General features: G+C 46.6%; 2 protein-coding genes across 6 annotated transcripts; both read left to right on the forward strand.

Annotated features, from left to right (window-relative positions):
- Positions 1–1,245: 1,245 nt before the first annotated feature.
- pnpla2 (patatin-like phospholipase domain containing 2) lies at positions 1,246–6,784 on the forward strand (the record flags this gene model as incomplete). The annotated part of the gene is made up of 9 exons (XM_079743002.1): positions 1,246–1,432; positions 2,089–2,321; positions 2,963–3,028; positions 4,134–4,343; positions 4,480–4,540; positions 4,970–5,191; positions 5,414–5,546; positions 5,757–5,879; positions 6,517–6,784. 9 exons carry the CDS (start codon positions 1,246–1,248, stop codon positions 6,782–6,784), a joined length of 1,503 nt encoding a protein of 500 aa, XP_079599128.1.
- Positions 6,785–8,196: 1,412 nt separating this feature from the next.
- Positions 8,197–27,306, forward strand: LOC307080725 (protein phosphatase 1 regulatory subunit 12A). Of its 5 annotated transcripts, none has more exons than XM_079743582.1 (25): positions 8,197–8,549; positions 11,317–11,447; positions 11,776–11,894; positions 14,843–14,999; positions 15,252–15,396; positions 15,883–15,957; positions 16,071–16,150; positions 16,733–16,935; positions 17,383–17,486; positions 17,574–17,777; positions 18,019–18,101; positions 18,253–18,357; positions 18,603–18,695; positions 18,825–18,965; positions 19,302–19,392; positions 19,511–19,699; positions 19,797–19,902; positions 20,024–20,127; positions 20,302–20,361; positions 20,550–20,581; positions 22,734–22,797; positions 22,993–23,097; positions 23,187–23,237; positions 23,538–23,588; positions 25,682–27,306. In XM_079743582.1, exons 1-25 carry the CDS (start codon positions 8,271–8,273, stop codon positions 25,766–25,768), a joined length of 2,859 nt encoding a protein of 952 aa, XP_079599708.1. In that variant the 5' UTR covers positions 8,197–8,270; the 3' UTR covers positions 25,769–27,306. The 5 variants fall into 5 exon arrangements, with proteins under 5 accessions (XP_079599708.1, XP_079599709.1, XP_079599710.1 ...); XM_079743583.1 differs by having other exon boundaries at positions 17,577–17,777; XM_079743584.1 differs by having other exon boundaries at positions 16,757–16,935.
- The last annotated feature ends 141 nt before the right edge of the window (positions 27,307–27,447 follow it).

Consider the following 27,447-nt stretch of genomic DNA (forward strand, 5'->3'; position numbering starts at 1 on the left):
TTCGAAGGGGGCCGTTAGCTCCGGCCGGTCGCGGAAATAAAATGAGCATCTCCTAGATAACGCCGCCAAAGTTTCAACTCGAGGCGGGACAGCGCTGTTGTAGTTTGTACTTCCGATGCAAAGCTTCATGAATAGGGTTGTACAAAATATCGATACGACGATATAGTGCTGCCCTTCTTCGTGCGATATGAGGATCAATAAACTTGCGCCGAATATCGATAGAATATTTTTCTATTTTTTTTTTTTTAAAGAATTTATTTTGCATTCCTCAAGAGTTAGACAAGGAATATTGCCCCAAATATTGATATTTTAATTAATAAAATAATGCGCTTTAAAGAGATTTCCCTGCTCCTCGAGTTGCGCCCAACACGTGAATGAAGGAAACTTGAACTGAGGTTAACCATAGGCCTATCCCTAATCATGAAACAAACCAATCTATCAATACTGCAGTTTAGTACGAAAAAATTCTGGCCTCTCTCTCTCTCTCTCTCTCTCTCTCTCTCTCTCTCTCTCTCTCTCTCTCTATCTCTCTCTCTCTCTCTCTCTCTTTTCTCCCTCTGTCCCTCCCCGTGTCTCTCTCTGTTCTCTCTCTCTCTCGCTCTCTTCTCCCCCTCCCCTCACTCACTCTCTCTCTCTCTTTTCTCTCTCTCTCCCTCCCCGTGTCTCTCTCTGTTCTCTCTCTCTCGCTCTCTTCTCCCCCTCCCCTCACTCACTCTCTCTCTCTCTCTCTCTCTCTCTCTCTCTTTCTATCTCTCTCTCCCTTCTCTCGCTCTCCCTCCCCGTGTCTCTCTCTGTTCTCTCTCCACCCCCCTCCTTTCTCTCTCTCTCTCGCTCTCTCTCTCTCTCCCCCCTCCCCTCACTCGCTCAGTATTGGGAACATCTCGCTTAGTTGGTAAACAGTCCACGCCGGTGATATACCAGGAATATCGACGTTATGACCCACTGGTCGCTGTGTGTCCTGAGGTTTCCACCAACAGCCTCTCCTGGAAGTCCCGACGTCCTGACATCGTCCACAACAGCACCAAGGAGTCATAACGCACAGCCTCTTATCTGAGATCAAACAGCCATAGGCTTTCCTAGGACAGCAACAACAACCACAAAGTTAGCGGCATGGAATAGAGTTGGCCTTGGGATAGAATAGACGAATATATGAATAGATGTGAATAGATGAGATGTTTGGATTAGAATAAACACCGTTTTTCATTCAAAACTACGTTTTTATACAGTTTTTAGTGAGCCAGAAGCATGTTTCCTTTAGACTCTCCATGGAACATCTCCTTTGCGGGTTGCGGGTTCCTGGGTATTTATCATGTCGGCGTGGCCAGTTGTTTGCAGGAGCAAGCCCCGTTCCTAGTGGAGAACGCTCGGCATGTGTACGGGGCTTCGGCCGGAGCGCTCACTGCCACCGCGCTGGTAACTGGAGTATGTCTGGGTAGGTACTGTTCAGAGCCGGTGTTATGCCAATCTATGCTCCCTTGTCAGATTTTTCTACCGTAGTGCGACTCGATATTAGAGTCTATTGAATCATGCTACCCTGGTTCCTATCAGAAAATGCTACCTTATGTGTTTGGTAGCGAATTCGATCTGCTGACCTCTATCAAACGATATTCGCCTCTATCAAACGATGCTCCCACTATAGAAGCAAGTCTTTTTACACCACTACTCACCTTATGTATACACTGTAAGAATATGGGGAGCATATTTGGATACTGTATTATAACGTCTTTATTGCAGATTTCAGGGGTACAGTATGTGAAATGTATGCAATGTATGTAAAAGAAAAAGCATTTAAAGACAAAGCATAAACAATAAATTAAACTAAATAAATAAATAAAACAAGAAAAGTTTAGCACAGTATTGTTAAAACTTGATGTATTTATTTATGATTCTGTATGTGTGTGTTTAATATGCAATAGATTATAATTATTCAAAAGATCCAGTAATAACAAAAACCAAAGATCTTAAATCTTTATTTCGAAAACTATATCATGCAAGGGAAAGCATGGATTTTCTTACATTTGTTAAACATCACCTTCCGAACGCATTTATTAAAGCTGATGTATAACCTAGGCCTTTTTGTATTAACAGGGGAAACTGGGGCAGGCATCATAGGGGTTGCAAAGGAGGCTAGGAAACGATTCCTCGGTCCAATGCACCCTTCTTTCAACCTGGTGAAGATCATGCGCCACATGCTGCATCGCACCCTACCGCCGGATGCCCATCACCGCGCCACGGGACGCCTGGGCATCTCCCTCACCCGGGTGGCAGACGGGGAGAATGTCCTGGTGTCCGTATTCAACAGTACAGACGAAGTCGTTCAAGTTAGTATTATTGGAAAAAAAATAAAAAGAAAAAATGACCCATTATGGCAAAGGGAATACAAGCAAACATCAAATAAACAAAAGGGAAGCCAAGAGTGAATTAAAACTCCTCCTTATAATCAACCTGTAAGGCTGTATTGTTTTGTTTGTCCGACTTATATCACAGGTGAAATACCATTTCCCTGTCCCTGGCCGTTTGTACTGGGAGATTGTTTACATCGAAAAAAGAACAAGCTGGTTAACAGTGCAAAGTTCAAAAGGGTTTTCTGAAATAACTTTTTCTAAAGCCCATCGCAACACCTGTGGACTAATTTGTTCTTCATATATTTGCTTCTGAATCAAGACATCTCATAACTATATAGACAAAAAAAATCCGAAAACACGTCAATAGGAATTGTCCTGCCGAGTTAAGGTCATAAATCCATTTTCCATTTTTAGGGCACACAATAAATCTCACTAGGTGAGAGGTGACAATTTGATCAATCACAGGGAACATAACATTAACACAAACATGTTTTTCCCTATTGGTCAAAAAATGGATCATGTAACAAATCCCCAAGTGTTGTTTTAATGACCAGGTACTTTTGGAGTTCTCCCAGCAGTGACTTGTTGTGTTGACTGTTCCTCTCTCCTTGGAACAGGCGTGTGTGTGCAGTGCCTACATTCCGGTGTACTGCGGCCTGATCCCCCCCACCCTGCATGGCGTGGTGAGTCACCCCTCATGTGGTCCCTCCAATGTCACCCTGATAGCCGGGATCTTTCTAACCGTCCAAGTAAACCAAAGTTTAGGAACTGGAAGTCCAGGGGGTTAGCGCTGTGTTGTTGATACACATTACCCATATAGGTTGTATGGTATATATTTTATATGATTTATGTTATGTTTATGTTATTATTGTGTCATTCTTTTTAATGACATGACTAATGACATAATTACATGTTTCTTGGTTTCTTCGTTGAAATTTGGTGTTTCCTTAAATTAAGGATGTTATTATGTTGTTGCTGTTTTCTTTTGTCGTAGATAATGTTCTCCAAAAGTTTTTGGCACAGCTCTTTTCTCTGAATGTTTTCGCTTGTTTGTGTCCCTGTGTTTGTGTGTGTGTGTGTGTGTGTGTGTGTGTGTGTGTGTGTGTGTGTGTGTGTGTGTGTGTGTGTGTGTGTGTGTGTGTGTGTGTGTGTGTGTGTGTGTGTGTGTGTGTGCGTGCGTGTTTATGTGTGTGTGTGTGTGTGTGTGTGTGCGTGCGTGTTTATTTGATAAGAGACCAAATAGCAAACAGACAGTTCCCAATGAGTAGCAGGTCTGTGTGTACCTCAGCCTTAATTTTGTTTTGTCCCCTCCTGTCCGAGCTTAACTCTGATGTCATCCTTATTCACACACAGCGCATTCTCAAATGGCAGATACCACAAGTCTCAAATGGTAGAGACTTGTGGTAAAAAACTCAAGTCATGTAACCTTTGTTATATGACTTCCTTCTGATCTCTGGCATATATACTTCAGATTGGCAAATGCTTTATGTTTTTACTATTTTGTAATATAGGAAACATTTTTGGTTTAATCCAAATTGAATCACAGTGAATTCAAATACATTGGGGAAATCAGAGAGGAACCTGTGGGGAATCAAAATCAAAATGGAATACATGTATTATGAGGGGTGTCTACAGAGGTGTCTACAGCGTTGCATGTAAATGTACTGTAGAGAGATGGCAGGCTTTGGGTTTACAAAGCAGCCGGGCATTGTCCAACCACATTATCCACTATAGTCCTCATTGGTGATTCTGTTTTCTTTTAAATCGTTTCTGTTTCTCCTCACGCAGCGATACGTGGATGGAGGAATCTCAGACAACCTGCCCCAGTATGACCACAAGAACACCATCACGGTGTCGCCATTTTCTGGGGAGAGCGACATATGCCCCCGCGACAGCTCCACCAACCTGCACGAGTTGCGCTTCACCAACACCAGCATCCAGTTCACGCTCAAGAACCTGTACCGGGTGTCCAGAGCCCTATTCCCACCGGACCCCATGGTGCGTCCCCCACACACGCCCTCTCTGCCCAGCCTGACCAGCCTTCCTTCATCACCTGTTGAATCTGAGGGGTGCTCAGCTGACCTCTGACCCAATCATGACTAATGACGAATTTGTTTGTTTCTATTGGCTGTAGGTGATGAACGCCATGTGTAAACAGGGATATCTAGATGCACTTCAGTTTTTGAAAAGAAACGGTAAGTGATGCCAGGATAGGACTAAAACATATGGGGGGATTGTACATGCTTAGTTCATGCTTATTCATTAAGAATTCCATAGTAGTTTATTTGAAATATATTTTGCCTAAACTGTGCATATCACATACAATGGGATGATCTATTAAATTGGTTTTAGTAGAAAGCCAATGAAACAGGATAAAAGCCCAATGAAATAGACAATTACACGAAATTGACACCCTGACCTAAATCAGAATAGATGCTCCCGGTAAGAACACGTCATCAAATCTATCAATGACATCTTACTGTGTGCATGTTATCAGCTCTGTCCCTAGCTAAGGATGTTTTCAATGGTTTCACTCTGCCTGTAGATACCGATTAATTTCCTGATACTTCACGTCCCCACACATAGGATAACTGAAACTTAACTGAACTTTACTTCATATCTAGGACTGCTGAACCTCAATGAACCTTACAGAGACAGACCCCTTCTCTTGATCAGAGACGAGAGGGAAGGGGATGTCAACTCTTCTGGGGAAGAGGAAGATGAGGACATAACCAACGCTGATAACGTAGAGCAGCGGCCGCAGGTGGAAGACAGCACAGACATTCACCATTCTAGTCCCAAAGAGGATAATATATTGCAACACCTGCCACCCAACCTCCACCGAGGTAACCTCACAGCACCAGAAATATGTGCATTCCACGCGTCTCTTTAAGCCTTTTAGGGGGTTTTCTGCTCTCGGAGAGAGACATTTTACATAAAAGCCTTGCACTGTATACAACGGCAGTAGTAAATCAAACCGATGTTGGCCTCCATGTGTAGAGCCTTTGCCTCACGGTCACATGTCCTTCACACAATTTCTCTCCTCTTGGCTCTGCCTCCCTCTACAGCCCTCATCGAGGCCTGCAAGGAGAGGAGGAGCCTGTGCCAGTCGCTAAGCAACCTGCTCCCCGTGAGGCTGGCCTCGGTGATGATGCTGCCCTACACCCTGCCCCTTGAGTCGGCCATGTCCATGGCCATCAGGTCAGGACCGCACACTACTTCATCTTGTTAGTCTCGTTAGCCGTAGTGTCCCTCACAATATGAAGTGACTCGAGACGATAACGTTTCATTTTGTGATTAATCACCGGTGCCTTCAGGATAGCTACTACCTGAACCGGAAGTTTTCCTGTTTTGTTTCAGACAAGCATCCACCTGTTCGTAACTGATATCCCGTATTTTTCCGTCCTGCAGGCTTCTGGAGTGGATGCCCGATGTTCAGGAAGACATGGTGTGGGTCCGCGAGCAGATGGCCAAGGTCCTGCAGTGTGCCGTGCGCCAGGCCTCTAGAAGCATCTCACAGCATGTCTCTGCCAGGTTGGAGACTATTCAGACACACACACACACACACACACACACATACTGATGCACACAGACACATGCCCACACAACCACACACACACACACACACACATACTGACCCACACAGGAACACACACACACATCCTGAAACACACAAACACATACCTACACACACACACATACGCACATTAACGCGCAGACACATGCCCACACACACATACTGACCCATTCAGACACACACAGACTAAATCGCAAACACACAGGCACAAACACACATACATCACACACACACATACACACTCTAACGCGCACAGACACATGCCGAAACACACACACATACAAACACATACACACACCTACACACTAACGCACACAGACACTTGCCCACCCATACACACATACAAACACAGGCACACACACACACACAAACGCACGCACGCACACACACACACACACACACACACACACACACACACACACACACACACACACAAACACACACAAAAATTAACAAACAGGAACACTCACAAACAACTGCACAGTTCTAACATTCTATGTTAAATCTGCCTACCACCACTAGCCTAATCCTGTGAACCTGCTCCATGCACCATCTTCTGCTTAACATAAGAATTCCGTCTCTCCCGGCCCCCAGGTTCTCCTGCCAGCTAGAGCTGCACCACTACCAGTCCCTGCCAACCCAGTTTAGCTCCGCCAGCCTGCTCCCCTCCTGCCCCTCTGTCCTCAACGTCATCATGCGTCTCAATCAGTACCAGAGGCAGCTACTGCCCGGCGTGCTGTGCATTAACATGGACCTGCAGGGCTCCTTCAAAGCCGGCGTGCCGCCAGCAGAGGGCAGCAAAGCGTCCGTCCTTCCCCTGGGTGGTGCCATGACACTCCAGGAGCTTCCGTCCCCCTCGTGAACCTGTCAGAAGCTGTTAGCTGGCCGGTGTTGGTTTGTGTGTAGACCGTGCCTTGCGGAGACATTAGCGTGTGCGATTTGTTGTCAACGCGCTATGGAGAAGGTGGGAATTGACTCGGTAACTGAGGCTTGATGACATCTCACTTGATGACTTCAGTCGAATTGAAACGGTGTTCTGACAGGCTGTCGTTTTTTGCCAACAGCAACATTTGCAAATACAGTGAATGAACGCCATTAAAAAAATATACAATTATTATTTTATTTAATAACCACATATGTAAAATAAAACAGACCGTTTTCCCTGACATAAGTGTTAGCCGGCCCTAACAAAATGTATGTTGTAGGAATTTAATCAATGGGATATTTTTTTAGTTTTGCCTCTGAAAATAAGCACATGGCCTACAGCAACAATGTACATGTAACCCGTAAAACGACCCACCGAGTTGCATACTTGAAGTGCCCTTTTTGAGTGTAAATATTATTGTGTGTGTGGAATGCAGTCAGGGCCAGTAGTTAAACATGTGCTGCAGTTATTAGCTCATACACAGGTCTGCTGGGAAGGGAGGCTGGCTGTATACTGTAGAGGACCGACGGTTGATTCTAAAACTGGTCAGGTAGGCCTACAGTGTGTGTTAGAGTACTTATCTCATGCCCGCCAACCATGAAGTAGAAAAACAAGCGTGTTGCATGTGGATATGTCTGTTCTCTTGACTTATAGGTCAATTGAATGTCAGTTATTTAAATGTTTTGTTTTGAAATCTCTTGGTCATGGGAACACATTTATCACATTTATTATTGGATGGGTCAGTTAATCAGTCTCCTTGTGTTTATAAACTATGAAAAAAGCGAATGGCCTTCTGTATTTATTATCAAATTGTAGACACCCTTAACAGAATAATAACACATCCTTTAATATAGAACACGTTTCACATTAACAAAGCACAATGGGACTCATTTTTATCTTTATGCTTTAATAAAATCATACTTAATTTAAATCAGGCTATACCTGACAGTTGACAACATTTTTTTAATCAGGAAATGTAAATATGTACATAAGGCAAACAAAATATGTTTATCCTGGTAATTCTTCAAGGAATTCAACCCAGTTTCACATAATGCATTGGGAAACAGAACAGACAGCAGTACCTACAATGGTGTAGTAGGCTCCTGTCAAATTATAGGATTGGAGTAACCCGGGCGCGTGCGCAAACACACACACACACACGCACACAGGCACACACACACACACACACACACACACACACACACACAGACACACACACGCAAGTGTGTGTCACTCTTGATTACGTCACCCGGCCAGGCGACCAATCCCCGCTCGTCTAGGGCTGCCACACAGCTCAGTGAAGTATGTTGAAGTTCGTGTTTGTTCGCCAGGGGGCGCGTCCCGAGGAACACTCCGCACCGAACGACCCACTCGGTTCCTCCCGTACCATGAACTGAATCTGTCCGGGGACAGATCAGGGAAGATGGCGGCTACTGACCGTTCCCGGTCTGACGCTGCTAAGCAGCGACGGCAAGATCAGTTGCAGCGATGGTCGGGTTCAGAGACCGACCGTACGGGACCGGATACCCGGGAGACCTCGGCGGGAGGACCGGGGGCGCGGAGGGCCCGAGTGCGGTTCGCCCAGGGCGCCGTGTTTATGGCCGCCTGCTCCGCCGGAGACCAGGAGGAGGTGGCGGCTCTGCTGAGGCAGGGAGCCGACATCAACCACGCCAACATCGACGGGCTGACAGCGCTCCACCAGGTAGGAGGTTTATTCTGTCACTTTGGTCAACATGTCTACAAGTGGTCGAGCTTCTCCGAGTCCCAGAACCACAGCTTCACTCCACCAAGGTAGCCCCCGTAGCTCCGAGGTTACTCAGACTGCTCCAACTTCGGGAATGCCATCCGCTCTGTTGTTTAAAATGTGTGCTTATGGTTGTTGAGGGTATTTCTATGTGAGCCACAGTATCACTTCACACGCTGGGTCTAGATTAGTCTGGCCTCTGATGCTGCGTCCTAGTGTCTGTGAGTCTTCATCGGTTGGGGAGCGGAAGATTGCCGTGAATATGCTGTAAAAGTGCCAGCTCTAAGCGCGTTAAGTTGTGACCATATAAGTCCTCCGGCTCAATTCGTTTAAAACAGTGATAAACAGTCCTGTGCGTGTCATGGGCAGTGTTCAGTGGGCTTTCAAAGATAACGTTAAAGACAGTTATTCATAGACAACATTAACTCAGAATCGGTTATTCTTCTGGTCAATAAATTGGTCTCCAATTTTTTCAACAGTCAATGAAAAATAAAAAGTAAGAGGTTTGTTTAAGACTTAATTGTTAATAATAACGCCACTACTTTGGATTTGGAAAAAAATGCTTTTCTGTTATTCACAAGTATTCGTAATAGCATCAAATAAGTATTTCAATGTTGTAATGCACTGCAAGGAGGGTCCCTTCAAGGGAGCCAAGCACAGAGGCACATCCCAACTTGGCTATGTTTCTCTCCACCATGTTACGGCCCAGCCTACGGTGGTTCCTCCCACCCCTCTCAGCTTCAGTCATAACATAGCAGAGCACCGTAGTCTGGACAGCATCACTGTCATATACGCCGGTTGTGATGCAGTATTTCCTTTGCTTTTAGGGTACTGCCTGCCATAAACACATTGCTATCTCCTCGTATACAATAGACGCAATGCCAGATGGAGCTGCACATTCAAATCCCCAGCCCAGTGCAGTAGTGGCGCCATCGAAACCCAAGTGGAACCACATCACACTGTAACTGCCCGTAAAAAGTGCAAATTCAGCTGTTGTTCTGTACGTTGTTTCCCTATACCTCTGCAACCATAATCTATTCATTATATTTTGATAAGTCTGTGTTTCCCTGTAAGGTTTCCTTTAGCACTTCAGAACTTTAGCTCCGGTTCATCCCATGAATGTGATTAATGTTCTGATGCGTCACCGGCGGTCCTTACAAGATGATATTTTGTAGGCATTTCTCTGTTCGCCCAGCTGTACTGTACCCTGTCACCCAGTGTGGTCCCACTCCTGTTCTCCATCCCTTTCTCCCCTGTTGCTCACGTGTTGCCCGGCAACCAAAATTAAATATAGGCACACACTCTATAAACTTTCCATCTCTTCTATCCAGAGCTTCTCTATCTTCTCCTTGCTCTCTCTCTCTCTCTCTCTCTCTCTCTCTCTCTCTCTCTCTCTCTCTCTCTCTCTCTCTCTCTCTCTCTCTCTCTCTCTCTGCATCGCTCTCCCTCTTGCTCTGCATCGCTCTCCCTCTGTCTCTCTCACTCTCTCGCACACTCCCTCTCCTCTTCCCCTCGTTCAGTTTTTTTTTCTTTCTTTTTCTTCGTCTCTCTTTCTCCCTGCCAAATCCCCATGGAAGGGACATTAGGGATTTCAGATGAAGAAATGGAAAACATTCCTGGTGCTGCACAAGCCACTGTTGTCAATGGCCATTTCCACAATGACTCACTTGATGGCCCCATGAAGGACTGCTAGAGGAGCAGTCAGGCACCCTCATAATGGCCAGTGTGTAATAAGAAGTGCTCGCTGTTCCCTCCCCAGAGAATTCAGGCACATACTGGTTAAGAGTTTCTCTTTCTCCAAGGTTCTGGCCATGAGCTTATTCCTATTGGTTGAGGTCTTTTATTCACGCCTCCGACCGTTGGCTAATTATCTAGCGTTATGAAGACGGACAAGGGCCTAAATAGCTTTGTGATTAGTTTTAGATTTAGACCAAAAGGAAAGCTTCTTAAGGGGCTTAGGGCAGGGCTAATGGACACTGCTCTCGCGGGCTGCAGAATACTAGTCCAACACCTCTACTCCACATCACAGCTTTGCATACGACCACGACCACCGTCTTTTGTTGTTAGAGGATCAACTGCATTTTGGCTAGTAAGCTTAGCCTACATACATTTAGATTGGTATGTTAAAGAGGGACTTGTGTGGTGTGTGTTTCTGTCTCCCAGAAACTTAATCAAGGGGTCTCTTCTTAAAGGTACAATCCATCAAGTCAAACATTGCATTGGCTCATGCTCCAATAAAGGCATAACATGATGACAAACAACCAGGGGGCATCATGGGTATTATCTCGGGACGGTTTTTCATGCTGCATAGCCTCAGCTGGCCATGGGAAATGTGGTTTAGACATACAAGTTCTCCAATCCTGCAACAAAATAATGCAAACCATTGAGAGGCCTGGCAGAAAAAAAGACTCCTAATATAGAACGGTAAAAATAAGCACACCGAGACACACAGTCCTTGTTCTGCATCAGCACCTCCATGAAGTTCATTCAATTTTAACAACTCTGCAGTGTTTAGAAATCAGGAATACCCCATAAAGCTGACCATGCGCTCTCATACATAGACATCCCCAGAAAGAGTAAATGACAGTCAATAGAAGGAATGTGATATGTTGTTATATCCCCTGCAGCTTATTTCAAATATCTATCCTTAAACCTGTTGCTCTGATTGGGCCTTCCCATCCCGGCGGTCCATGTTGTGATGCTATCCTGCTGGTGTTCCTCACAGGCCTGCATCGACGAGAACACTGAGATGGTGCAGTTCCTGGTTGAGAGCGGGAGTGACATAAACCGAGGGGACAATGAGGGCTGGACCCCCCTTCACGCCGCCGCCTCATGTGGCTTCATCCAAATCACTAAGTGAGTGTCGCTTTTCGGCACATTAACGCGGCCCCACGTTCTGCCGTTTGTTTGTGTGTGTGTGTGTGTGTGTGTGTGTGTGTGTGTGTGTGTGTGTGTGTGTGTGTGTGTGTGTGTGTGTGTGTGTGTGTGTGTGTGTGTGTGTGTGTGTTTATAGACCCAGTATTTAAAGACCCTACCCTTGGGCCTTCCGTCGTTTTTTTAGCATTCTCTAAAGCTTTTACATGACGTCAGTAGCATGTATCCGATGATAAATGTGAAAAATAAATGTGATCACACATTTGAATGGTCAAATGCTTCAATGCGCTCTTTGTGGTTCCCACCGCAGGTACCTTATAGAGCAGGGTGCTCAGGTGGGGGCGGTGAACAGTGAAGGAGAACTGCCCCTGGACGTGGCCACAGAGGACGCTATGGAGAGGCTGCTCAAGGGAGAAATCAAGAAACAAGGTAGAAAAACAGCAATGCATCCTGCACACCGTTTTCCACTGCAGGTCATACAGATGTTTCAGCGGTTGTAAGATCAAGTAGAGCGGTCACAGTGAACTCATTAGGGGTGGGAATCTCTTGGCACCTCACGATTCGATTCGATTCAGATTATGAGGTAAACGATTAGATTCTAAAGCGATTATCGATGCAACGATTTTCTTTATGTACATTTCCACGCGTGGTTTTCAAAAATATATATATACATCTGAGTTTGCGAATCAGAGTTTGCTAATCACTTCCTACTTTTGTGATGATCACAAAAGTAGGCACAAAAGTAGACATCAACAGATGAATTAACTTATCTGATATTTTATTAGAGAGAAAGCTTTTGTCACAAATATGACTTTCTATGAGCAATGCAATTATCAATGCAGCTTGCAATTCAACACAATATGGAAGTAAGGATAGGTTTTAGTTTTATTTTCTTTCTAATCTTTCTTTTCTATGTCATTAAAGAAAAAGCTGCTCTTGAATTAGAAGGGAGTTCTTTTGTCTGGCTGTGAATTTGCGTGCATGTTATGCGTAGGCTGAATCGCAATCGTGTCAAGACAAATCTGATTGGCCAATACACACTGAAGATAAATTAAATAATTTTAAAATTACTAAAATTATCCCTCTCTGGCGAACGGAATTGCTGTTATTACACGTCTACATGAACTGTATCATACAGGAAATCATCAAATGAAGAGACATCGGTTTGATACTCCATCCCCAGCCAAACAAAGTTCTAAACAGAAAAGACAGGTTATGACTGTACATATCAAGTTCTACAAAATAAGTCTAGGCTAGCTTTACTCCAAACAAACGCTGAAACCTCCAATACCAAAAGCAATCAAAAAGTTCTGTATTTATTCAGTAATTAAAACAATATGCATTTGACAAGCACATCTTCAACTCATTAAGCCACAATACTTTTGGATTGAGCATCCTTTGTTAAGAGTTGTGTGGTGTTTTAAAGCACAAAGCACAACTTCTACAACTTCTACTACTTCTTATTTTATTGGTGATCATTTTGGAAAATGACACTGGTACATAAACTGCATCAGGTCGGCCTTATATAAAACAGAATACCAGCGGTTGTTTGGGACGGCTTTGTTTGGTGGCTGTGTTTGGCCAAGCTTAGCTATGAAATGCGTATAGAGGAGCCACGATGCAGGGCAGGCCTTCATACAGCATGCCCTCTCAGGCCAGGGGCTAGGTCTAGCGGTTATCAAGTTATATTATTTTTTTTACACAGGGTTATACTGTTGTTTATTTATTATTATGATATGTTATTAGGTGAGTGCTGCATGCAGCGCTCAACTATTGTTCTTCATAAGTTTTTTTTTATTATTCTCTACAAACTTTGGGACCTATCTCCTTCCTAAATTTTTCACCTAGAGACTCCATTCAAATTTTAAAATATTCAGAATAGCTTGGAATCGCGCGCTTCTTTTCAGATTTTTTAAATATTTAATACTTTTTAAGATATTCTACTTTTAAAATATTATCTTTTTTTTAACATGGAAGTCAATGGGAGGACCCTCTGGTACTTCAACTGTTTAAGACGAAACTAAACTAAGAATTTAGATATAATTTAAACTTTCTTCAAAATCAACGTTTTATTTTCATACCGGCTTCGTTTTCAGTTGGTCTCATTGATTTACATTGACGCTGGAGCGTGATGACGTTCAGCAGCGTTGCCAGATTGGGTGGTTTTTCCCACTCTATTGAGCTACTTTTAATCACGCACCGGCTCGCTATTCCCTTAAAGACGCGCGCGCACACACACACACACACAGTGCAGGGCAATACGTTTGACATTTCAGATGCTTCAGTTCAATTCATTTGACATTTCTGCATTTTTAGCAATGCTTTGCGCTTTTCATTCAGCGGTCACTTTATTTGTTTCCAACCATTTTTTTTTTCTTAAATGGTGTGCATGTTTACATTGTTTGCTTCAATTAGACTTTTGTTCAATTCCCTTCACTTGATTTAAGCCATTTAACGTTTCTTTATGTCTTGATCTATGTGGCTTTATTAAAAAATATTTTCAACCTCACTTTGTACTATAGAACTCACCGCATTTTCTGCAGGAAATGCATTTTGTAGTTATTATTATATAATATGAATACATCGATTTTTGGCTACTGCAATGCATATTTTCGTTAAATTAAATGTGAAAATATTGAATCGTTGGCTAAACAAAGAGCTGGATATGTGACTTTTGTTAGTTTTTATAGTTTAGTAGCAATTAGTTTTGTGTCTCTAAAAACTCATTCTCTGTAATCTACGATTCCCACTGGTCATTTAGTCAAATAAAACAGCACTGTGACAAATGAGCTCCACCGCTTTCTTTGCCCAACATTAGACTGAAGCTCTAAGCCTCTCACAGAAGAGGATCATAGAAATGAACTCAAAATAATAATCCCTAAATGGTGTCTATTTTAGGTCACAGAACATGGCTTCATCTGTACTGCTTCATACACACCTTGTAAATGATGATGTCTCGGCTTAGCCCAGCCTTGCACAGGGAATTCTTTACGCCAGAAATGAATGGGCTTTTCACATAGGTCAACAACCCTGTGCATTTGGCTACAAGCAATCTAATGAAGCGCCGTTCTTTTTTTTTTTTGTCTCTGTAAGCGTTTCAAAGCTGAACTTTGCAACCGCAAGCAAATGACATGACATGTTTTATGTCCCACGAGCTTGTTAGGTAGCAGTACGTGGCCAGTGGTACCAGAGCCATAAATGGGCATATACTTACAAGATCTATGGCAGTGGATGTCACGTTGTAACGGCATGCTGGTTATATGCTGTCTGTGGCTTCAAGTGTGTGTGTGTGTGTGTGTGTGTGTGTGTGTGTGTGTGTGTGTGTGTGTGTGTGTGTGTGTGTGTGTGTGTGTGTGTGTGTGTGTGTGTGTGTGGAGGCGTGGACATGGACCAGGCCCGTAAGCAGGAGCAGCGGGTGATGCTGCAGGACGCCACGGCGGTGCTGACGGGCAGTGGGAGCCTGGTGCCCCACCACAACACCAAGGCTACAGCCCTCCACGTAGCCGCCGCCAAGGGCTACATAGAGGTCCTCAAGTAAGGGCCCCGGGCCCACATGGCCTCACCACCACCTATCCATAAACCTGTTGCTCTGATTGGGCCTTCCATCCCGGCGCTCCGTGTTGTGATGCTGTGCCGCTGGTGTTCCTTGGTGGTGTGGTGTCTTCGCTCAAAACACCTGCTGTTGTTGTTGTTGTGTTGGCTCTTTCTCTTTCCTTTTCCCTGTCTCACTATCTCCCTGTCACTCTGTCTCCGTCTGACTCTCGCTGTGTGTGTTCCGGCGTGCAGGGTGCTTTTGCAGTGTGAGCTTGATGTGAACAGCAGGGACGTGGACGGCTGGACGGCGCTGCATGCGGCCGCCCACTGGGGCCAGGAGGAGGTCTGCTCCCTGCTGGCCGACCACATGTGTGACATGGGGGCGGTCAACAATGTGGTAAGTCCGGCCTGCACCTACAGGGGCCCTTAGTGGTTGTTTAGTCTCACACGTTTGACATTTGAGCCAGTCTGCTATCAGACTCCAGAATATTAGTCTAAAGTTAATAGCAGATAAGCTTTAAGCGTGTAATGTACTAACAGCGAAACAACCTCCACCAGCAGCGTTGGTTATCCTTTCACTGTAGTGCTAAAACATTCCCTCCGGACAACCACATTCTTAGAAAGAGTCAAATCTGTGAAGGTTTCAAACCAACGCTGGGCAGACTGGCCGCTGCAGAAACACACTAAAGTCCCCTTCTAAAAGCTCCATTGTCTGTGACTAAACCTCTCTTTCTGGGTCTTCATCTCCGGGCCCGGGCTCTGTGCCGTCTCCCTGAAGAGGTTCTGCTCTTGCCTAGTAGGACTGCTGAGATCAGCGCTGGTTTAATGTGTGCCTCCCATGTGTGTCCAACGCTGTACCAACGCCGTGGTGACCCTGTTTTAGGGCCAGACCCCCCTGGATGTGTCGGACGAGAACCTGGTGGGCACGCTGGAGGAGCTGCAGAAGAAGCAGAACGCAGTAAGCCTGCCTTCCCCCTGCGGCCAGCTCCACGTCTCCAAATGGAGTATAGAGTTGGAGGCTCCTGTGATGTGACTTGCTGTGTTTACACCCGGTGTTCTGATCCCTTTCAGCTGCGCTCGGAGAGAGAGAAACAGAATCCTGTTGTCGATATGATCTCCCCAATCACTGTGCCCCCCGTGCGGCTGCGCAGGTCAGTGCCCGTGTGGTCTCTGTCGTTTTTTGTGTACGTGTGTGCATGTGTGCTTGTGTGTTTATGTAAATGTTTGTGTGTGTGTGTGTGTGTGTGACTGTGTGTTTCTGAAGGCATGCGCCAGTCGGTCTGCGGCAGTGCTGAATCGTACACATAGATCTTACAAGCAGTTTGCATGCAAGTATGATAGCAGCAGTGCCAGTGTTTTCGTGCACCACTCAAACTACCGTCAGATGCCACTAGGCCCACACAAGCAGTTTGGTAATCTAGCGATGCAATCACTAGTTGTTAATCAAAGAGGGTTAAACCTTGTCCAAAATACAAGTAAGGAAATCCTCCGAGGTGGATGGGTCCCTGGGCACACTGATCCTCACCCAGCTGGAGGTAAGCTGCTCCAGCGTACACATTGCGGGGCGCAGCGAGTTGCTATGCTATTAGCGACCCACTGGTCCACTCGTGTGTCAGCTCACGCTCCGTTGCTCGCTCTAATTGGCTGCACATGGAATGACTGCCTTCACTTATTGGCTCTTGCATGTCACTGTTTTTGTGTGTTTGGTGTGCTCCGTCTTGGCCCCGCCACAGGACCTCAATCTCTCGTATGAGCAGCAAGGAGAAGATCTGCCTCCACGAGCGCGAGAAGCACCCGCCGCCCGCCCTGCGCAGCACCCCGGCCGAGGAGGAGGAGGAGGAGCCGGCTGCGCCGCCCGCCGCCTCGAGCCAGGCCAAGGCCTCCAGCAGCTCCAGCTCCGAGGAGGAGAGCGAGTCGGAGAGCGACGCCGAGTCGGGTGAGGGCCGCCCTGGTTTTTTGGTGTTTTACTTAATACAAAAAGTAGTTACTGAAATTATTTCAACCAGTTTTTTCCAATAAACGGACATATGAAGGATAGAGGGAATGTAAAAATTGTGTAGACAAATACAAGCAAACTAAATGTTTAAATACAAATAAAATGAAAAATGTTTATATATATTTATAGATATTTCAATACACCCAACACCCAACCGAAAAAACTGTCTTCATGGTAATTAATGTTAGCACTGCAGAGTAATATTTGGTAATCAAAGAGCAAGTTAGGAAAAATTGTATTACTAAAACGGCCATAACCAGCAGCCGGCTTCATGGGTGTACACTTTGGAACTGCCATTTCTCTACATGGTCAAAGAGGGGTTGCCATATTCTGAAATACGGATTGATCTTGAACCTTTTTTTCGTGCGGTTGTTGGCGCCTCTCTAGAGAAAGCCAAAAATCGAGAAATCATCAACAACTTGAACAACAAACACAACTCCGGAGGCCTTCTCGCTACCTCCACGTCCACCACAGGAATCCCTGCCAAAAAGGTAATGACACATTGCACATGTTTCGCACACTGAGGTGGAAGCCTCGAGGAGCGAACCTCAGCTTTAAGTCTGAGGTGCTTTGTCCAGCAGGAACCAAGCAAGTCCCAGTCCCAGTCCACCGAGGCCCCCGGCTCCTGGAGGACGTCCCTGCGGAAGGCGGGCAGCTCAGTGACTCTGGGCTCTGCAGGGGGGTCTGACCCCAGTCAGGACCCCCCCAGGCCCCTGGACGCTGGCCTGGGCATGACCCGCTCTGCCTCCAGCCCCCGCCTCAGCTCGGAGGCCGAACCCAAGGTAAAGCCTTGACCCCAGAGGGGGACACACGTTGAGTGTCATCTGAAATGTCTCGTGAACAACGGTCCCGTTCGATCAGGGAATGTGTTGGAAGGAGAAACAGGGGAGTAGGATGGGAAATGGGAAAAAACAACGGTTACATTTGAAATCAAATCAGGATGACGATGTCGAAACAAATATCTGCCATCTTAAACAATCTTAAAACGAGCTGACGGAAGACGTCCCGATGTGTCACTCACAGGAGCCCCGGTTGGCACGGGTCACGCCCACTCCGTCCCGCCGCCTCTTCAGTATTCCCGATGCAAACGCTGACAACTCCAGCAGGTGTGTTTTTGTGTGTGTGTGTGTGTGTCGATTGTGTGTGGACAAGTCAGCATGTTTGTACTTGTTTGTCAGTTTTTGCCACTGCATCCGTTTGAATCACTGCAGTGTGTTACTCCCCCTCCCCCATCACCATGTCACCATATCTCTTCAGCTGGCTCAGCCGTAGCTCCTCGTACTCCCGGCGCCATCATAGTCAATTAGGAAGTGACCTCACAGGAAGTGATCTCACTAGCTCCAACCCCGCCTTGCCACGCAGGTTAGTTATGTACCCCTTCATCCCCCACCACCCCCAACCGTGTATTTGTGCCATGTGATGTCATGCACCAACGTGTGTGTGTTGTTGTGCATTCTCACAGAGCTTATTGGGTTTGCCACAAAGAAAAAAGAATGTGTTTTGAAATGGTTGGCACGTATTTGTGATGTCGCTCTCCCCCTGTTGTTTTTAATCTCAGTGGTGGCCGTGTGTGTGGGTACTTGGGTGGATTTCGGTTTCACTTTCAGTTCATCTTACGGAAGGAGACTGGACGACTTTACCACGACCTCAGCTTCACTAGGATCTGCCTCTGTGGGACTGGGGCGCCTCAACAACCAGAGGTAGGCCGGGGTCACACGGGATAATATGCCACAAACATCAACACACAACATACAACACATCCTCAATTCTTCTCAATTTTTCTCTTTCTGACTTTGTTTAAAATCCCTCCCTTCTCACTCCTCCTGTAGAAATTCTCAGGAAGCGACTGAAAAGAAGGAGCAGGAGCCGGTCCCCACGCCCACCTCCTCCACCTTCTCCTCCACCACCACCACCACCAGCTCCTCCAGCACGACAAATGCAGGCGACACAGATGGCAAGCAAAGGCGCAAGTGAGTTAGGGCCGCAGCCTCTCTGGGGGACCTTGTTGTTTACCTTTGTTTACAGCAGCCCTAAACAAAGGGCCCGCGAAGAGCTAGCATGGGCGGGGGTAGCTCAGGAGGTAGAGTGGGTTGGCTGGTAACCGGAAGGTTGCTAGCTCGATCCCCGGCTCTGGAGTGTTGAGGTGTCCCTGAGCGAGACCCCTCACCCTGACTGCTCCTGATGAGCTGATTGTCGCCCTGCGTGGTTGACTCCGCCGTTGGTGTGTGAATGAATGGTTGTCTGCTTTGGATAAAAGCGTCAGCAAAATGCCCTGAATGTAAACGTGACGTGCCGCTCCTCCCCAGGTCCTATCTGACGCCTGTGCGGGACGAGGAGGCGGAGGCCCAGAGGAAGGCCCGCTCCCGACATGCCAGGCAGTCCCGCCGCTCCACCCAGGTAACGACCTTTGACCCCCCGCCTTGGTGGTTCGTCTCAAATCACCTTGTGTGTGCGCGTGAGAGAGGGGGTGTGGATGTCTGTTTCATAAAAATGTTGTCTTTGTTTTCCTATCCAGGGGGTCACACTGACGGACTTGCAGGAGGCTGAGAAAACGATAAAAACTGACAATAAAGAGAGGGAAAAGAAAAAGGAGGAGGAGGAGAAGGAGAAGGAAAGAGAGAAGGAGAGAGAGAAGGAGAAGGAGAGAGAGAAGGAGAAAGAGAAAGAAAAGGAGGCAAAACTGAAAAAGGCAGGAGAAGAAGGGGTGAGAAGTGCATTTAAAAAAATAAATGTTTTTAACAGAATTCAGCATTTAGCATTTAATACTAATACAGCTAAATGTTGGCCTCCTGTTCCAACAGGAAGTAAGCTGGAGGTCTCGCAATGCCAGTCTGCAGAAGTCAGACCTCCTGGGCCTGACGCAGCCTGCTGGGACCACTCCTCGACCTCCGTTATCTGACAGGAAAGGTAGAGTCTCTGTGTGTGTGTGTGTGGGTGTGTCGGTGGGTGGGTGGGTGGAGCAATTGCATTGCAAGACCATTATCTTGACCGGCGAGCGTACTAGTGTGTGATCGGGTTGTGTCCCCAGAGGTCAAGACGAGCGCGGGGGAGAGCGAGACGGACCGCTGGGCCAGGGAGAGCAGGGAGCGGAGACGAGCACGAGCCAGGAGGAGAGCCCAGCGTGCTGGAGAGGTGAGCGCTCACATTGCTCCTCAACGGGCTCTGATCCCCTTACTCCTCATTCAGCGGTCTGGGAGCAGAACGCTAGCCGGGAGAAGGGGAAGGTCTAAAAGCTAACCCTCAGCCCAACGGAAGAGATTCAGTGAGAAAAGAGAATGACATTCTCCACTATTTCTGTCCCTACAGAGTGACGACAATGAGCCTAGTGGGGAAGAGGAGTTCTCAGGCAGTGGGCTGGATCCACAGGTGTGTGTGTGTGTGTGTGTGTGTGTGTGTGTGTGTGTGTGTGTGTGTGTGTGTGTGTGTGTGTGTGTGTGTGTGTGTGTGTGTGTGTGTGTGTGTGTGTGTGTGTGTGTGTGTGTGTGTGTGTGTGTGTGTGGTTGGTTGACCATCTGGGAGGACCTGAAACTGAAACTTTTTCTGTGTATTTACAGACAGGCCGACCTTTGATCCCCGTGATTCCCAGGTAAGACTCTTCCCTTCTTCACTGGCACTACTTTATAATTACCGCCACACTTTTCACGTTTTACACTCTCGTTTCTGGGTTGTACGAGCAAAAACCAAGTCAATAACAGCAGAATTCTCAATTACCTAAATTGTAATTTGATCAAACAAAAAATGTTTACTATATATTTTGTATGTCGTAAACATACTTGACAGAGTGTAAATACATCTGATATTATGTATTTGAAAATAGCACCAGTGTTTTCAAGCACATGGCATGAGTACAGTAATGGGTTCTTTGGGTCGCTCAGACCTGCATACATTCATAAGGCAGCTCTACAGGTGTGTTTAGAGTCCCTTTACCGCTTTACTAAGGGCGTATTCACACCAGGAAAGTCCTTCGATCTATTTGGTCTGGACCAAAACGCAATGTTTATTTTTTGGTTTGGTGCGATTCCTTTTCACATTGCAATTTTTCGCAACAGTCCGAGAATTTGTCAACAACGCACGTGTGTGCATAGAACGCTCAATCATTGGACAAGACGGTCGGTGGCGGAGTAACGCGGGGTAACGCATGAAAAAAAAAAGTAAACAAAGAAAACAGTATGATTCAGCGTGCTGCCCTCGTTGCGCTTATACTGATTGGTTTCATACAGTTGCAAACATTTGCAGTAGGCCTACTTTTGGAGCATCAGAGGTGTTTGGCAAAACGTCGATTTTATGATGTTATGCTATCCTCGGACCGCTCGAACGCCTTCTCCCCCATCCATGTACTGAATGTATTAAATGCATCGGAATTTTTATAAGTACTCTCCAACATACTTTATATGTTGGCGTCTGCCCAAATATCCAAAAGACATTTCGTCTTCTCTTCGCTCCATGTTGAGCCACGACTCATTTTCAATGGGTCTGATAACGTGACGTTGATCTTTGAATTTACCGCTAATCAAACAACATAAATAAACAAGCAGCAATGGGAGCATGTTGCGTCCAAAAAGGTATATTATTTTTAGAACTGGGTCGGACCGAGCGCGGTCGTTTTCACATCTCAAGCGCACCGCACCAGGGTTCATTTGGAAGCGAACCGAGAAAACCTCTCCGGCTGGGTCTCGGACCGGCTGTTTGGTCCGCACCAGAGTTGAATGGTTTGTATTCCCACCAGCCCAAAAGGTCCGCACCAGTGTTTTTTTTGGACAAGACAGGTGTGAATACGCCCTTAGTCTCAAAAAGAACCACTGCAGCCTACTATCTACCTTGTTCAAATTATAACAAAGTCCAATTTATTATTCTGGCAAAATCGTAAAAAAGAAAAAGGAAAATGAATGAGTCATCTGAAGAAACAAGTTGAGAGCTGTTTCCCAAAAATGGTCTTTCAACAATGAAATCTATTTCTCCTTTGTGTGTGTTTGTGTGTGCGTGCGCATACACACACACACACACACAAAGCCCTGTTTGACGCGGACGATGCAGGAAAATGAGTTATATCTCCACTGTGTCTTTGATGTCCGAGGCAGGGCTTAACGTACGATGTAGTTTAGTCTGCACGCGTATTAGCCTTGATTTAACAAACGTCCGAGAGACCGTCTAAAGAGACCATGGCTGAAATTAGATTGGCATTGCTGGTTAGCCGCCACACTGTTGATGTTCCAAACTAACTAAGAGCCGTCACCCTCAAATACTGGCGAGAGTATCTAGAAGTGCTTTTTGTTACAGCTGTTATTGAAATGATCTGGTCTGCATTTGCAGAAGCTCTTTATTTATTTACCCCTTGCTTCTAGTAAAAGGCAGATGCTAAAGTGTTGATAACAGGATCTATGCTCGTTACGTCTGTGTCTGTGTTACGAGACGCACACATTCTTCCACTGAGGTCACTTCAGTACAGCTGGTTTTCCAGTTCTCTGACCCTGTCCTTCTGAAAGAACTGGAATTGTTATGAGTCAACGACAGCAACCTATACTGTAAGGGACAGCATGGAACTGAGGTGGACTGCACACACAAAAATGTACTGAGTTCATTTTAGTGGTGACCTATGTAGGATTACGCTGTTCAGGGTGATGGGTTGGGAGGGGCAATTTGTCATGCCTCAATATGTTGACAGTCTTGTTCCACATGCATAAAGTCTGGTGGAAGAACGATGTTCACAGGCATGCTCATATCCTCTCCCTTCCACAAAGGTCAAACTTATCCTGTAACGACTGCAGCCAGGGGGCTGCGTCTGAAGCAAAGGACTATAAGAAGGTGAGCAATGAGAAAACAAAAACATATCACAGCCTCATTGTCTTTCGTTATTCACTGTGTGTGTGTGTGTGTGTGTGTGTGTGTGTGTGTGTCTGTGTGTCTGTGTCTGTGTCTGTGTCTGTGTGTGTGTGTGTGTGTGTGTGTGTGTGTGTGTGTGTGTGTGTGTGTGTGTGTGTGTGTGTGTGTGTGTGTCAGTTGTTTGATGAGGTCTCCAGGGAGAACAGCCACCTCCAGTCCCAGCTGCAGGACACCCAGAGGATCGTGAGCCAGACCAGGGTGGATCTGGAGAAGGCCACGCAGGTAACACTGGTGAACCGTGAGTGAACCGCTGGGTGTTCTCCTCCATCTCCTTCCCATCTGAACAATATGCTTTTCTTTCTTCTCACCAGAGGCAGGAGCGAATCAGTGATTGTTCAACCCTGCTGGAGCTGGAGAAAAAGGTAGTGTGTGTGTGTGTGTGTGTGTGTGTGTGTGTGTGTGTGTGTGTGTGTGTGTGTGTGTGTGTGTGTGTGTGTGTTTGAAGCATTGCTCCACTCTTGATGCACCTCCTTGCTTTCATTTTATGGCTCTCACACCTGACTCTTCTCCCCTGTCCCTCTTCCTCCCCCCCACCCCACTGATTGTTCCGTTCTCTTCTTTTCCACCTATTATTTTTTACCTGCTGCCTGTCCCCCCCTCCCTCCCCCTCACCCCCATCACCCCCCCACTACACCACCTCCCCCCACCCCCACGCCTCTCAGGAGCGGAGGATGTTGGAGCGCCGTGTGGCAGAGCTGGAGGAGGAGCTAAAGGTGAGAGAGAGACAGAGAGACAGACAGACAGACAGACAGACCAGGGTCGATTAACAGAGCAGCTGGGAGCAGGGAATTGGGGAGAGCAAGGTGTGTGTGTAGAGAGAGCTGGTTAAGAGAGAGAGAGGGGGGTTGGCTGGAGAATGAGGCAGTTGGTGTGTTTTGCAGAGGGGTGTGTGAAAGAGAGAGAGAGAGAGAGAGAGAGGGGGAGATGAGAGCGAGAGAGAGAACAGAGAGAGACACGGGGAGAGAGAGAGAGAGACACACACACACACACAGCGCGAGAGAGAGGTAAATGAAAAGAAAGCGTGTGAGAGAGGCCAGTGAGAGAGATAGAGAGCTTCTGAGAGCGAAAGCGAGAGAGAAACAGTGTGAGAGAAAGAGAAGTAGATGGAGAGGGTGTGTGAGAGATGGAGAGAGAGCATGAGAGGGAGGGAGGGAGATAGAGGAGCAGAAGCCTTCCTTGTCCTCCAGTCGATCACTTTGCATACTGCAGCACGATGAGCCTCTCTTTAGCATGTGCATCCCCGTGTTGTGGCCCTGCTCTGCTCACCAGGCGATGTGGACCAAAGGTCACTCAGATAAGATTAATTTTATTAACCCAAGAGGGGAATGTGGAGATTTTATATCTTTATTCCGTTGACTCGTCACCGGAGACTAGCTGTTAAATGTTAATGCTGTCATGGACCACAGGTCAGTGCGTGCTTTGGGCCCGGGCTCATAAACAGCCTAATTGAAAGGTGTTTTTCTTTTTTCGACAGACCTGACGTCTTTCGTAGCTTAGCTCAATATTGTCTTAACTTTTGAAACCAACCTTTGGTTGGATAGTAGGATAACTGATTTTCATTTTCCGTATTTTCCCTTCCAAAGTTTTCGTTTCTTCTTAGTTTCACGGAATGCTGATTGATTGTGATGATGGTCGAGGCTGAAGTGCAGATCGCTCAGATCCGTGGCGAGGTTCAGTCAAATTGAGTAAACAAGCAGAGAGCCGCTTCACCCTGCTCATGTTTCAGCAGAACCATCGGGACCCGTCAGCAGGGTCTGGTGGTTTCCAGGCGTACAGACAGAGAGGAACACTGTGCTGTTGCTCCTGGGCATGTCTGACCCAGGAGCATCATCTGACGATGTCGGCTCCTGTTTGTTTCAAAACCTAGTTCGCCCCAATTCAAATGCAACTGCAACATTGCTTTTGGAGGATTAAGCCCTCCACGATGTGACCTTTTCCCCGTGGCCGTCCTGCTTGTGTGTGTTGGTGTGTGTGTGTGTGTTGATTTTGGGGAGTGAGTTTCAAACTGATAGAACCATCCCCCTGTGGGCCTAGTGTGTTCTGCTCCATGTGAATGTTGAGGATAAGTCCGATGTGAAGAACAGGCCATGTCAGACGCCTGTGCTCTTATAAATAACATGCCCTAAATGACAAAGCGATGGATCGATTTTTATATTATGACGTCAAAAACAATCGAAAGGTAGGCTGCACTGAAACGGTTCCCAGGATGCTGGTTTGAAGTGTGACAGCTGAGATGTTATCAGCTGTCATTTGTCTAGCCATAGCAACCCTTCTTATTGTGTATGGATAAACATGATGCTTTCCAATATAATTATACAAATGTATGATGTAAAGATTGTACATGAAAGGATGACCAATGCACAACGATTTTTTCATTTGAATTGATTGAATGATTAAGATCAGGTGTTCTCCACTCACTGCTGGCACCGCCTCCACTGTGTGGATTTCTACTAAGTCCAGACTTGATTAATTTGTGATGCCCCAATCGTGGAGCGAGCTATTGAGGTCTGTACCAGCTGCACGATACCTCCTCATTTGCAGAAAAAGCTTCTGAAGACCCTCCTCTCCCCGGGTGAATCTCATGACCGGCCTTGTGCACTTTGTTTCCTTTTAGCTGTCATGTTCTCCGCTGTCGTTGTACAACATTCATATAGTTACATTTGCACCCGCTCCAAACATACCAACTCTGGAGGGAAGCTAAGCTACCGTGACTGAAGCTGGCGGTGAGGCTCGTAGACGGCTGACCCTCCACGAGGAGGATTCTGTCTGGGCGGTGGTCTAACCGCTCTCCCTGTCTCCCCCCCAGGTGCTTGGGGACCTGAAGGCCGACAACCAGCGCCTGAAGGACGAGAACGGGGCGCTGATCCGCGTCATCAGCAAGCTCTCCAAATAGGAGCGAAGACAGCGAGAGGAAAGGGCGAACGACACGAGCGACATCAGGGAACTTCCCCCACCACCCTCCTCCTCCTCCTCCCCCCCATTCCCCTCCCCCTCCTCCTCTCCTTTATTCCCTCCTGTGACACATTCCTCTTGAGTGCCAAATAGCGAGAGGCGCGTGTGCGGGGGGGGGGATGTGGATGGGTGAAGCAGTAGATGATGACAATAGCTCCACACGGGATGCGAGGCCTCTCTAGAACTCTCAAGAAGAAGTGAGATTGGTTGGAGTTTGTTTTTGGTTGTTTTGGTTGTTTTTTTCAGTGTGTGTGCCTTTTTTTTATTTTTAAATGAGCGTTTTCACAGCAAGATCGGTGTTATGATGAAGGCCTGTGGCGTGGCCACGCACTCCCTCAAAAGAAACACCAGACTTGACAATGGCCAAATACTACGGCTTGTGAAACACACACACACACACACACACACACACACACACACACACACACACACACACACACACACACACACACACACACACACACACACACACTACGTTTAGGTCTGTGGCGGGGACACCTAAGCGAGCGTGCGTTCTGCTATAGCCTCTATGCGTATTCCACAAGCACTCTTGGCAACTGGGGCCTTATAGCTCCCACTTAGTATTTATATTATATGAATATATCTATTTTGTGAACACAAAATGAAGCGTGATAATTGTAAACGTCCCCCCACCACCTGTTCATGACCCCCCCCCACCCCCCTCCAAAACACACACACTCCCCCCGTCTCTACTCCGCTCTGCTCGAATGGCTCTTAGGTCTAATGAAGTGTCCCTCTAGATTCCCTGAACAGTAACCAATCAAAAAGGCAAATTCAGATGAAACCTTTTATCTTTAGATGAACGAATATGTCTGGGAACTAGGAGGAGGTCTAGGAACCTCGCGTTGTGTGACTCCATTCCACTGGCAACTGTTTGAACCCGCCTACCTCTCCACCCATGCGCTCCACCCCCCCCCCCCTCTCCCCTACGCACACACACGTTTTTTTGTTTTGTGTGACGACATGCATACACACTCCATTCTCTTTTTAAAGTGACCACAAACTCAGGTCAGTCGACCACAGCACTTTACTCAGGGCGCCAGCGGCCCCCGCCCCCCATAGGGCTGCCCCCTCCACCAGCCCTCCCCAGACCCTGGTCCTGATGAGTGCAGCACCTTCGCTCAGCCTGTCTATGGGTGGGACGGGGTGGGGGGGGAAGCAGACATTTCATGCCAACCTCAGTCGAAGGCTCCGAGTGCATTGCACAAAGCTGAAGTTGCTTTTCCTCAAAAGCCTGTATGCTATGCATTGTTTTAATTCCAGTTGATTCAAAAAAAAAAATATATATATATATATATATATATTTCTTTCACGGTCATTTTCTCTCCTTTCCAGAGGGATATGTAAAGGAGCATGTCTACAGCATCGGCCATCTTGACCGATGCCCTTTTGAAATTAAGTTTCAGTCAGACTCCCCTATTTTCTTCACGTGTTATTTTTCTAATATGATGTGAATGTCCGCACCCTAATAAAGAAAAAAAAGTGTTTGTAGAGATGTCCTGGTCAATCTGTTTATAGAAGGAAACTTTGTTCTTCGCTGTCAGGGGCCTTCAAAACTCATATTTATCATGCAAAGCATGGCGCTATAACTGGTCCCAG

This window comes from Pollachius pollachius (assembly GCF_949987615.1).
Source record: "Pollachius pollachius genome assembly, chromosome: 9".
Taxonomy (NCBI): domain Eukaryota; kingdom Metazoa; phylum Chordata; class Actinopteri; order Gadiformes; family Gadidae; genus Pollachius; species Pollachius pollachius.

Bases quoted from the DNA above. Each gene is read 5' to 3' on its own strand.
- LOC307080725 (XM_079743582.1), top strand. From the start codon at position 8,271: ATGGCGGCTACTGACCGTTCCCGGTCTGACGCTGCTAAGCAGCGACGG. The intron at 18,358-18,602 runs GTTAGTTATGTA...TTTCACTTTCAG, and splicing joins AACCCCGCCTTGCCACGCAG to TTCATCTTACGGAAGGAGAC. The intron at 19,903-20,023 runs GTAGAGTCTCTG...TTGTGTCCCCAG, and splicing joins TCCGTTATCTGACAGGAAAG to AGGTCAAGACGAGCGCGGGG.